The sequence below is a fragment of the Alternaria alternata genome (genome assembly GCF_001642055.1).
Source record: "Alternaria alternata strain SRC1lrK2f unplaced genomic scaffold CC77scaffold_18, whole genome shotgun sequence".
Lineage (NCBI taxonomy): Eukaryota > Fungi > Ascomycota > Dothideomycetes > Pleosporales > Pleosporaceae > Alternaria > Alternaria alternata.
Window position 1 is genome coordinate 163689 of NW_017306207.1, and position 12290 is coordinate 175978.

At 50.2% G+C, this 12290-nt stretch overlaps 5 protein-coding genes and 1 non-coding gene across 6 annotated transcripts; 2 read left to right on the forward strand and 4 right to left on the reverse strand.

The window, feature by feature from the left end:
• Positions 1 to 273: 273 nt before the first annotated feature.
• Positions 274 to 372, reverse strand: CC77DRAFT_t76. Its single transcript has one exon. It is a non-coding gene; the product is annotated as a tRNA-Glu (tRNA).
• Positions 373 to 574: 202 nt separating this feature from the next.
• On the reverse strand, positions 575 to 3368 carry CC77DRAFT_1011316 (beta-1,3-exoglucanase; the record flags this gene model as incomplete). The annotated part of the gene is made up of 3 exons (XM_018523703.1): positions 575 to 1139; positions 1192 to 2735; positions 2922 to 3368. 3 exons carry the CDS (start codon positions 3366 to 3368, stop codon positions 575 to 577), a joined length of 2556 nt encoding a protein of 851 aa, XP_018382873.1.
• A 1780-nt stretch (positions 3369 to 5148) lies between these two features.
• Positions 5149 to 7086, reverse strand: CC77DRAFT_1097301 (hypothetical protein). Its single transcript, XM_018529885.1, has 3 exons — positions 6243 to 7086; positions 5536 to 6194; positions 5149 to 5485 (listed from the first exon to the last, which is right to left on the reverse strand). The coding sequence occupies exons 1-3, from the start codon at positions 6802 to 6804 to the stop codon at positions 5372 to 5374; spliced, it is 1335 nt and encodes a 444-aa protein (XP_018382874.1). The 5' UTR covers positions 6805 to 7086; the 3' UTR covers positions 5149 to 5371.
• Positions 7087 to 7221: 135 nt separating this feature from the next.
• CC77DRAFT_1097302 (NADH-ubiquinone oxidoreductase 20.8 kDa subunit) lies at positions 7222 to 7948 on the forward strand (the record flags this gene model as incomplete). Its single annotated transcript, XM_018529886.1, has 4 exons — positions 7222 to 7241; positions 7296 to 7523; positions 7579 to 7711; positions 7762 to 7948. 4 exons carry the CDS (start codon positions 7222 to 7224, stop codon positions 7843 to 7845), a joined length of 465 nt encoding a protein of 154 aa, XP_018382875.1. The 3' UTR covers positions 7846 to 7948.
• A 344-nt stretch (positions 7949 to 8292) lies between these two features.
• Positions 8293 to 9265, forward strand: CC77DRAFT_253292 (hypothetical protein). The gene has a single exon (XM_018530881.1). It carries the CDS (start codon positions 8397 to 8399, stop codon positions 9162 to 9164), a length of 768 nt encoding a protein of 255 aa, XP_018382876.1. The 5' UTR covers positions 8293 to 8396; the 3' UTR covers positions 9165 to 9265.
• On the reverse strand, positions 9102 to 10652 carry CC77DRAFT_1022980 (hypothetical protein). The gene is made up of 2 exons (XM_018525587.1): positions 10532 to 10652; positions 9102 to 10430 (listed from the first exon to the last, which is right to left on the reverse strand). Exons 1-2 carry the CDS (start codon positions 10562 to 10564, stop codon positions 9366 to 9368), a joined length of 1098 nt encoding a protein of 365 aa, XP_018382877.1. The 5' UTR covers positions 10565 to 10652; the 3' UTR covers positions 9102 to 9365.
• Positions 10653 to 12290: the final 1638 nt, after the last annotated feature.

Genomic DNA, 12290 nt, shown 5'->3' on the forward strand with positions numbered 1-12290 from the left:
ATACAAGATGTAGTGAGCATCTCCAAGGCCCAGCTTCGTATTGAGTCAAAGATCCAACATCCGAGGCAGGGAAGAGATGCATACCTCCCAATCAACCACTGCATCCCATTAGATCAAAAAAAAATCGCTGGCCTCTATACCAGCCTGGTACGAGAGTGTATCTCGCTACTTGACGTCCAGATCTAGGTCGTCAACGGCTTAGAAAGACCTGACCAGCGGCCAAAGGGGGCCTATCTTTCTTTTTCAGTCTGAAAAAAAGGCAAAAAGATCATTTTCCGACACCGGGAATCGAACCCGGGCCTTGCCGGCACTGTACAGTGAACTGACTCTGCAGATGAGAGCGGCAAATCCTAGCCACTAGACCATATCGGATTTTGATGGAAAGAATGGACCAAAAGACGTTATTATAGCAAGAAGTGGACAAAGACCGGCATGTTGAAAAGGAAATACAATTTCGCCCTCGAAAATTTTCTATGAAAATATGGGTATGAAAGAATCAGAACACCAAATGGCCAAGGCCCCGCTACTAGTACTACGCATCCAGCTCCACATGTTCAATTAGTGAAACCAAGATCTACTTGCTCAAGACGTCGCCTAACGATACCCCAACGTCCACGGACAACTTGAGTCCAAAACTATCAATCTTGAATACGTTAATGGTGTCCACGAAAGTGCTGTTGTTGTCCACATTGCTCGCCAAGTCTACCCCGTCGCGCGTGATCATTTCTGTGCTACCCACAGTATTTACATTGTAGAGACTGATGTCATACGTGTTGCGATCCCCTTCGATCGACAGGATGCGCGACTGGCACACCGCACCTGCGCCAACCTGCGAGCACTCTGTCGAGTAGTTGTCGAAGAAAGAGTATAGTCCCACCCCGTATCCGAGGATGTTGTTGCTGCGGAGAATACGCAGACCCCAGCCTGAAGCTGTGTTTGGCGATGTTGAGTTTGTTCCATTCGAAGGTGTAGCCGTGAAGACTGGGTCGGACAAGGCTGGAACGGTTGGGAAGGGAATGAGAGCATCAGGGTTGGGCTGATAGTAGGCAGTTTCGGTTTGAATCTGACCCATGAATACGTTTCGTGTGTCGACGAACTGGTACTCATAGAGAACGTGGTGCTCGACTGCTGTGCCGTATCTACCTGAGCGTTAATTACTGCTAACGAAACAATGACGATTTCCAAACTTACAACCATAAAGTTCCCTGAAGACTCTCAATCAGCAGACCGCGGCCAGCATAGATAGTGATCTGGGTGTTGTTGTTACGCGCATCATCGAGATCGTGGTCAGCAGTCCAGAGCCAGTTGTTCTCCATATACAGCCCTGAACTGTACTTGGTGACGTGCATCGACATGTAAGCTGCAATGCATTCTTCGACCAAATTCTCGGAAGTGGTGACGAGATCGGGTGTCTTTTCGCACTGCTCGGTTTGCAGGTCTGATCCTGCGAATCCTCCGATACGAGTGTGCACATCCCAAAGGCCAGCAGGTTCGCCAGTAGGGGAATAAAGGTTGTATTCAATCAGAACAGCGCCGGCTTGTTGACCTTTTGTGCTGACAAAGAGGTCAGAAAGTTCGACTCGACCTTGTTCTCCTGGCTGAGCGATTTGCACGACTGGCTTAGGAAGGGACATGTCGTTGAAGAAGGGACCGGAGGAAAGGATGACAGAAGCGAGGGCTTCTCCGACGATAGTGGAACCTGGTGGGACGTAGATCGTCGAGGTGACTAGATAGAAACCGGCGTCAAGGAAAAGAATCTTGCCTTCAGCCTTGGCTTTCAGGATTGCAGCGTTGAGGGCATCAGTGTCGTCGGTTCGGCCATCTCCAGTAACGCCAAGGCTACGAGCGCTAAGAAATTGTGATAAAGGAACCTCGCCATACTGAGGCTTCGAGCGCTCGTAGTATTTGCCTTCCGCGTCCAACAACTCTGCTGGTCGCTTAGTGGAAGCGATAGCGCCTCGTGCTTCGACCGGACCGTTCGGAAGGTATCGATGTCCGTCAGCCCAAGCGTCAATGACTGAAGTACCAGGAGATCCTGCCAGATAGGTTCCATTTGGACCAAGTACAGCAGTACCGACATTATCGAGTTTGACATTCTCCAAGTACAAGGCTGCGGCACCAGCAGGCTCAGAGTTGGCAGTCCTAGAGGTAACGATACCAATCGGGGTATTGTTGATCTCACTGTCAAAGAAGGTAATAGATCCCACGTTAACCGCGGCAGGGCCACCGGCAGACATGTTCAGTCCAACCCGGCAGTTGTTAATAGAGACAGACTTGTACGTCCATCCCCAATCCCAGAGCTGCTCAATAGCAGTGTTGACATTGTTGAACGTGAGGTTTCGAGTAGTAAACTGTTGGTTGCCGACGCTGAACCCTTTGTTTCCTCCGTTGAAAACAAGGTCAGTCATAAAACCGCCAGATCCTTCCTCAACGAAGAGTCCCTGGTGCAGTGTTCCGTTGTCGGCGTTCATGTTAAACACTACATTCTGGATGCTTGTAGTTTGTGCAGTTGGCCAATGAATTCCAGTAGCTGAAAAGTTAGCTGGGAGGTGTGTCATGTCAAGGATAAGGTTGCGAATCTGGCGGAAGAATGTATTTGTAGGTCCAAAGCCAGTTCGACCAGGTCGGGTTCCAGTGCCTAGGTATGGAGAGCCATCGATTAATCCTAGACCGCCTGTGGAAGAAAAATTGGCTGCAGCCTTGATCGTAGGAAGACAATTTGGGTTTCCGATGATCTTGCAGGAGTTAGTCAAAGTAACTCATACGGAGAGGCTTATCGTTTCGAGTTATGCCTGATACGTAACGTCTTTGCGAGAGGTATACACGTCATGTCACATCCACTTGCTAACGAGTGATGGGATGGTGTATGTCTCTAGAACACGTTTGTGTATCTAGCTATTCGGACTCTGCGGGCTGCATACCTGAGTGTAGTAATAGTCGATGAGACTGCTCGAGATCAAGTAAGTCCCGCCAGGAAAGTATACAATGGCAGGCTCATTAGTAGAGCTCTCGCAGGACGACGGGGCACATCTGCTTCCCTCTGTAATCGCTTTCTGAATGGCGGCAGTATCATCGGTGATTCCGTCGCCGACAGCGCCATAAGACTTGACATTCCTGAACACTGTGTAATTGTTTGGGTTCGGATTGAAGCTAGCAACGCCCTGGTGCTTTATGTCCTCTAGCCAGTATGGGGCGCACGACGAATCTTGATTTGCAGATTGACGAGGCTGAGCATGTGGGTGGGCGTGGCGGCTCGCAAAGCGTAAGTTGGATGATTCGTGGACATAACCGTTGGTGGAACGAGCGGACAGCGCGAGTGCGCAAGTGGAATACAACCCTAACACGAGGGAAGTTGTAGGAACCAACATCTTAGTAAAATAAGAAAACAGCAAGAATAACGAGCGACAGGAAGGTAGACAGAGTAAGTCGACAAACGACTAGCCTTACGGTACACCACATATTAATATATCAAGGCGAGAGCTGACTCCCTGTAATGGCTGTCATAGGGCCGATCGACAGTGAACTACGCGGCGGCGATCAGTCATGCCTACTTGCTTGGCTGATTGGACACGCAAGCCGTGCTGCAGTGTGGTGCACTTCAGCTCGGACTTGGACCGCGGTGCATGTGGCGTACATGTTGACGGCATACTTCTGGGGGCTGAAACACTTAGTTTAACGGTTCGCGAAGCCTCATTACAGGGCCAGCCAGCCCTATGTTAACTCTGGTAGTGAGAGCATAGGCTGCCCAGGCGCCTTGGAGCCATCACTTTATGTAGTGTGACTATGCACAAGAGCTGATGATGTTACCACGCGCTGCAGATGACATGCATGCAAGTGGACTTTTCAATTGTCTCCTGTGTCAGCCCCACTACGAACTCAACACCACCTCACCCCCAAATATTGAGATGCGGATCGACTGTCTCAACACGTGCTTGCAGCTTGCTCCGCGGCAGTGTGGCGCCACGACGCTATGACAACCATGAATATGGTTCCGTGCCCTGTGTAGGTTCGAGACAGGGGTACTTGTTTAGTGATCTGTGAAATGAGATGGTCTTGGGCTAGGTATCCAAGGGGTGGCATACTGTACAAAGGCACGTTAAGTCGAGTAAGCTTGGCTTGCTAGTTAGGATGATGCATCTGCTTCAAATCACCGAGACACTCTTAGGGCCGAAAAGTTCGAGACGGAGTGAGAGATGCGCAAGTCACTCCGATTCCACCAGGTGTCTCTGATAGACAATCAGAACGGCATGTCCGGATGTTGGAAAGATGCCCGGGTTCTGTCGGGCAGACTGCGTAAATGAGGGTATCAGCGTCGTGCAACGATATAGAGAAAAAGGATAGGAAGAAATTGCTCCTTTCATGCTGACGGAGGAGAGGGACGCATAACAAACAATCTGGGTAGGGACGCGCGGGCACGTGACCAATCTTATCGGAAACATCGCAGCCCAAACTCCGACAATCCAAACTTTTGCGTATCGAAGTGCAGTGTGAACGTCATCTTTGAGATACCCATCTTGCACACCACTACAACCCTTCTTGTGATTCACCGCACAGATCATACAAGACATAACGAAAATGTTTGGAGGTTGGTTCTAACAATTATGACGGGAGAGTCACAGATAATGATACTAACGTGCATGACAGCACCACCCCAACCATCCAAGCAGGAGCTTGCTGCGGCCGAAGCACAGACTATGACCGATATCAAGTGGACAGCAGCCAGCGCTGTTGTGCTTTATTTCTGTAAGAGCAACCAGAGACTGGGCAGTATACAGATGGAAGACTAACAGGTTGCCTGTAGCACCTCATCTCGTCGAATACGTCTCGAAGCTCTTCTAAGCAACGACCCTTCCTGCGATCATGAACTTTTCCACGACACCTTGACGCTGGACGTAAACAAGCATAAACTTGGAGACACCCAGCGATATATCAGCAAATTTCTGTATAACATGTGCGCAGGGGATGCGCTTGTAACTATACTGGTCTATACTGTAGGCTCTACATATTGAACGGACACAAATACCCTTACCGTATACATGTTATCGACACATATTTCTTGAGAATCGGCGGGAAATCACGGAAGACCAACTGGCATATGCATGATCATATCAAAACACAAAACACTGAGTGGCCAGGAGAAGTGAACTTGGTGCTTTCAGTCAGCTAGAAAGGACTGCTATGTGAATAAAAGAATCGATCACCAATGCTCCAGCGCACACTATGATGAAGATGAGATATTATGCAACGCTTAATTGTACGCCTTCTATGCATCCGTCCGCTGCTTGGTATCTCACGACGCCCGACTTTTCGAAATATAACCTCCAGATCGCCTATGAATCGTACATGCCGAACACGCCACCGTATTATGCTCTTATCGCTTTGTCGGCCTTGATTGCTGCGCCGTCTCCCATTCATCGTACTCGTCTCTAGTGTCGTCGACCCACTTCTTGAGGTGCTCGAGTTGTCGGTCATAGTCTTTGAGTAGCTACAGTACATTGTTAGTGTATGCAAGGCGTCATGAAGCTGGCTTCTTACCTTCTCTAGTGCCTTTTGGTCTTCATCAGTAAGGAGTTCACCGTTTTGTTGCTGCTCAATCGTTTTGCCCAGCTTTTCGGTCTCCTCCTGAAGGATACGCGCCCGCTCGCGCACACCAGACATACGCGCCCAGATCTCTTCTTGTCGCCCGCCAAGTACGGGATCAAACGTCTGCTTCTCCAACTCGATGAGCTTCTTCTTCAGGTCCTCCTCTGGCTGATCCATGACGTATCCTCGGTTACGCAGGATCTGGACCTTGGTTGCAAGGGCTAGTGTTCGTTGTGTGAAAACGATGTGCTTCCGCTTTGCTTCAGTGATGCGCGAAGCTACAGTCAGCTCGTGCGCGTCTTTGAGAAGTGACAGACTGTTGTTGATCTCGTGCAGTCTGGTCCGGAGCGCGGTGACGGCAGCTGCTTGTTGCTTGATGCGTTCTCCAACCTGTTCAAAGCCGCGGGCAAGCACAGGGATGGCACCTGGGCTTGGCTTCTTTGACAAAGCCTCCTCCCATTTCCGTTCGTCTTCGCCTTGCGAGGGCCCGTAGAAGGGCGCTTCTTCGGGCTTGACCGAGTTATAGAAGTAGTATTGGAAGACGCATTCAGGGTTCTCGGGGTCCCACTTGTTGTTGAGAATCCGTATCTGCTCGATGACCGACTTCTCTCCTAATAGGTGTTAGCATAGCTTCAGCAAATGAGTTGAAAGGTTCATACTGTGACCGGTCATGTAGGCAGAGCCAGCAAAAGGTTGTGCAGAAGACTGGCGCAGCTGCGGAAGCCCTTCGCGCTGTTGCTGAACGCTTTGCGCCTGTACGTTGTTGAGAACAGGTGCTGGCTGCAACGAGGCGCCGAATAGGCTGTTGCCCATGTTTGGCTGTTGCTGTTGCCCCTGTTGTTGCTGCTGCTGCTGCTGCTGGGGTTGGCCGAACAGACTGGAGCCCGCGTTTTGTTGTTGCTGTTGCTGCTGAGGCTGTCCAAAGAGACTCGAGCCTGCATTTTGCTGCTGTTGCTGTTGCTGCGGCTGGCCAAACAAGCTCGATCCGGAGTTCTGCTGCTGTGGTTGTGTTGATCCAAACAAGCCATTGTTGTTGGTGTTGTTGTTATTCTGGGGGGCGGTCGATGACCCGAAGAGGCCGCCAGACTGTGTCGCGTTTGACTGCTGTGGCTGTTGCTGCTGCGATTGACCAAACAGACCACCAGCTGGTGCTGTAGTGCTTCCAAAAAGAGTACCCGTCTTCTTCTCCCCACCAGCCGTGTTTCCAAAGCTGAATGACATGTTGTATAAAGCCCAGGGTATGCGCGTATCCTCCTAGGCAGATTCGATGTTGTTGTAAACGAGTGGTGCTGTCTGAAGTCGCGAATGGAAGAACTTCAGATGTTTGTTTTCGGTCGCGCGTGGGTGCGCGAAGAGGAAACCGCGGAGACGTTGGCGCAGGGATAATTCTCAAGCAAGCTCAGTCCGCGCGCATTCTGATTGCCGAGAGACCCCAAATCCGTGCAAGAGGTGTAGTGGAGGTGCAGGTTAAATGGTGGGAGCGTGTTGTCTCTCACTCACAAAGGACAGGCACAAGCTGCGGCCGATCGCATCCCTGCCAGTTTTAGTGAACCGCCAAGACCGAGTTCCGCGACGACCTCACGAGCATCATCTTCAATTCATAAGCAGATAGCCCGCCATTGGCACCTCACCCTCAAGATGTCGTCGCGCCAGCCCAGGTAAACTCTCTCTTCTCGTCCCATAGTTAGCTTCAAGCGCTTAATAATTTGCAGGTTCAACCAGCAAGCCCTCATCGACACCACCCCTCTACCCGACGACATCCCCAAGGTCAAAGAGCTCGGAGCCAGTTCTGCGCCCCTCCTAAGTGCCTCGTTCTTCATTGGCGCGCGATGCAAGGCCTACAACGATGATTACATGATGTGCAAGACCGAGGCCAACGGCCGGGGAGAGTTCGACTGTATGAAGGAGGGCCGTAAGGTCACCAGGTGTGCGGCTAGCGTGTACGTACCAGCAGAAGGCTTCCTTCTAGACCTTGGTTGTTGACACATGTGGCAGTATCAAGGACATCAATGAGAACTGCCTGGCAGAGTTCCGCACCCACTGGCAATGCCTAGAGAACCACAACCAGCAACTCTGGAACTGCCGGTCAGAAGAGCGCAAGCTGAACAAGTGTGTGTTCGAAAAGCTGGTATGCTGGAATATTACTTTCGCTCACGTCCTTCACTAACACGGTTTCAGAAATTGGAGAAGACGATACCAGATGCGCCCAAGGGTGAGACCCCAGTCCACCTGCGCACACGCAACATCTTTGCGACTCATTAAGCTTTGTACATATTTGCCGCCGGAAAGGACACCAAGGATAAATGAACGACATCACCTGAAATGTGTGACTATGACAAAACACTGCATGACTGTTTGTATTGTGACAGCAGCCCATTCTTTCCTACTGTGTTCCATTATGTCACTTGGCGCATCTCCCGACCATGCTACGAAGAAGCCCGCCTTTCTCTTTCTGGGATCCAGCATTCCAAGTCTAAATGTCTACATTCGTTCTATTGTATGTGTGGCTCGCTAGATTTTATGCGAATACCTCAGGGTACTTTCTGGCGTAAGTGAATTCGAGTGGTTCACCATTTACCATCACCACAACGCTTCAATCCTCACTGTCACCTGCTATTGTTCGACAATGCAGCTATTATTTTTAAGTTCTCGTCATCTCGGCTGCAGCTACTCCTTACTGCTTCCCTTCTCTCACCCAAAGTCACCATCTACTTCTCCGTCATCATACCTTCAACATCCTTGTAGCACGTTTCTTGAGTATCTACTACTCTGGTTGTCCCTCTGGTTCTATTACGCGTGTCATCGGATCAGTCATGTCCAACCCCTTCTGCGATAACTATGTAGACGACGCCTCTACTCCGCCCACCTCGCCAATCTCCGATGGCATATCCGAGCCTATCGATTGGAATAGCCGTAACTTGGTGTATCTTCTCAGCGTCTTGAGACCCGAAGAGGTTGCAGCCGATATACTCGTCTTCAATCCTCCACTTGAGGCTCTAGAGGACCTTACATACCCCTTCCATCTGCAGATCCACAAGAAGGCTGTTTCCACTCGCATCGACAGTCATCCCTATTCTAGGGACACTCACATCTGCACCAGGCGTCCTCAACCATGCACGTTGGTCGCTGAATCAAACCGCGAGTGCATGAGCCCAGAACTCGCTCGTCGCTCCCTCGCCCACGATCTGCTCTCCAATATCGAGCTTGTCGACGCTACCATCGCCAGATACAACGCACTTTGGGTCATTCATAACAGCGATGTGTCTACATTGGAGTCTATACTACGCGCCATGTGCGAGATGATCACTATTGCCGACGACGAGTGGCAGGGTCGCCTCGATCAGCTGTGCGGCATGGCCGCTGGAGACTACACTGGCCAATGTGTCGATGGAGACTGTTCCGCAGAGACACGTTTGGAGTATCATCTTCTGATGACAGGCAGGATTGCTTTGGAGGATTGGATTCGGTGTGTCGGTGCTTGCTTGGGCATGGACTCTGAGAAAGAAAGGGCAGCGCACGCAGAGGTTTACGACGAGGCAGGCAGCTTCCTCGGCAGGGCATTCTATCAGATGGTAGGTTAGGCATGGGGGTTGTGGGGACTTTCGAGGTCATGTTTAGGATGGATGGATGGATGGAAGCGAGCGTAGGTGAGGATGAAGCCTCCAGACATACACACCGCCAACACGTCTTTACCATTCGAGCACTTTCAATACAGGTATCTAGGCTTCGTGGAGCTACTGGGTATCTCTATCATACAATCATAATCATTACCACATCTAATCTTAAGCCCTCCTGCTGCTGCCTCCACCACCTCTCGCAGCACCCAAGAACCTATCTCTCAAGCTGCCCCTATTGGCCGCAGCATTCCCCGCCGGCGAACTCCGCAGAAAAGAGCTACCTTCAAGAAATGAACTACTCCCGTCCATACCAAAGCTACTCCTTCCATTTCCCAGATCGACCCCGAGACTGACCCTTCCAACCGCAGGATGTCCACCCCCAAACAACATACCACCAGGCAGCCCCGAGCTTCTGCGACTCGAATTACGACGTCCACTTGAACGGCGCCTTGTTGAGCGTCTCGAACGCACGGAGCTGAGTCCAGGTGGAAGAGCGCTGGTATCCACATCGCTATCATCTTCGAGTTCAGAATCCGTGTGTTCGTAGCTCCCAGCTTCAGGAACATCGTCATCGAGATCGCGTTCGTCTTGCAACACGCCTGCCATTTCCGCCTCTTCCATCTCCAGCATATGAGACACTTCTGCTTCGAGCATGCTGCCTTCTATGAAACTATCCTCATTGAAGGGTACAGTGCTTTCTTCTTGGACGTCGCCACTGACTTCACTTCCCTCCTCTTCCTCCTCTGATTCTTCGTCACTCGATACTTCGGATGCACTGGGTGTGCTTTGTGCCTCAGGAACTTCATCGTCAAGATCCCGTTCTACTTCTCCTTCCCCAGCATCTTCTTCCATTTCTCCTCTTTCCCTTTGCTCTTCGTTTGCAGCATCCTGCTGTGCGGCTGCTAGATCCATCATCACTTGCTCTCTGCGCTGCATCATCTCTTGCTCCTCCTTCTCTAGCCTTTCGTCGTCAATCGCTTGCAGTGTTTTGGTGACACCAGGCGGACGCAGCCAACCCGCGCCGAATCTGCGGACATTGAGTTTGCGCTGCGCGATTGTGTTTTCGTCGGCAGTCAGGCTGGATAGGAGATGGTTCTGGTGGCGACGTGGGCCGTGGTGCGAAGTTGGTCGCCGGCTGTTGTGGCCATGAGATGTGTCTGGTGGAGAGTGCGAGTGGGTATCCTCAAAGGCGGCGTGGGTGGTGTGGTGGGAAGGCCAGAGGCTGGCATCCTTGGAATATCGTCAACTCAATTCTAGTGTTGCTTAGATCTGAAGCTTTGGATGTTCGCATCTTCAGTTGAAGCAGTCAAGACATGTGTAAAAGTACTTACTGGGCGCGGCGCGATCATGGGTAACGAAAACATCTTGAAGCTTGTATATCCCTTAACAGCACGCTGCAGGACGGAAAGAAGAAATCGCCAAAGTACAATGGCGCGGGTTGTGCGCGTCGAGACGCGTCGTTTGGTGTTTCCTTCGTGCTTGCTGTAAGCTGATGGCCCCACCTCGGTTCGTCCTAATGCAGGAAGGTGCCCAAGTCGCCGCCAGCAGGGCTCCACGTACGCTCTCCATACTGCCTTCCACCCTATTCTATACATCTACCTTGTCCCGTAGACTATTCAGAGCTAGATCCTTTTGTCAGCTGTACCTCTATCATGGGCAACCACAATTCTACTCGATCAGCATCGCATCTTCCTTTCAGGACCGAAATTATGTCTTCAGGGTCTTGAGATTCATGCCATTTAGACTTTCGAAGTCATACCAATTTTCCAAGCCTTCATTTTAGAATGACCTAGTTGGAACCTAGACGTTATGGTCAGGAGGAAATTTTAGTTTTCAAATACTTTTTGGACAAAAGACGATGGCGGAGTGGCACATGTTTTCTGGCCTTGATTGCTATGAGCATCTGCTTACGATTCCAAAAGGTCGTACGTACGTACTCCCGTGTAGACAAATGAATAGATACTGTGGTATTTTATATGCATGAGCTGCTTTTTCACCTGGTTACTAAAGAGATCCATGAATCTGCAAGGATATTATGTTGTCTGTTCTTGTTTACATCACATGCTCGCAGTATCCAATACCTGGGTTGCTTAAAGACTGACTGTGTAAAAACGTACAACTATTTTCTGGATAGACCATGACGCTATCAGAGCAACATGAAAATTACAATGATCTTGGTGATTTCTAAAAGTCATGAATCACCCTTACGTTTCTAAATTAAGAAGTTGAGAACTGGAAGCCATGTAAGTTAGAACTGGTAATACCACTCCTAAAGACATTGCAGTATTTTTAAGAATTTGAGATCCAGACACGATCAAGCCAACTCTCCTATTTCTCGCTTCTTGCTCTGTTCAACAAGAAAGAAAGAGAGAGACAAGACAGACGCTGGACTCCATATTGGTCGATTCAAGATCCATATGCAAACATCGATGGACTCGGTCGAAAACTCACCATGACAGACTCAATCACCAAGACCGTAACACATTCATGAAAGCCGCATAGACTTGAAGAATTCGTTGTATCGGCCCGAACAGGGACAACTGGTACCATACCCGGTATCAAGAAGATTCAAGGAATACATGAAACCTACTGTGTACGACGTTGATCCACAAGAGAGCCCCAGAACCTCCGGAAGCTGTTATAGGCGCGCTGAAAGATTTGACATATTAATCATGTTTCGTCTGTGGGGGTGGATTCATGATCAAGTGTCGGGCTTGTTGTCGGCCGCAAAAAGCGATAGTAAGCGCTTCGTAGCAATGAATACTACTACAACGAGGAAATCCCTTGCGAATGCAGTTTACAAATCGGGCAGCAATATGTCGAAAACGGCTGTCATATCATCGTTCAATCGGCCCTGCATGGAGTCATGTTCAGCCTCCGCGGACACTAATCGTGATGTGTACATGTACCTGTACATCCTTCCAGATCGAAGGAGAACGGCGCATCTCCACCTTACTATTCCCGCTGTTACATTCGAACGTCGTCAGCCTTTGCTGCGCTTGGAATTAATCGTCCTTCGTCTACGGCACCACTTCGGGCGCATCCATGGATCTCTTCCACTTTTGCTCCGGCTTGTCGGTCACCTCCGCC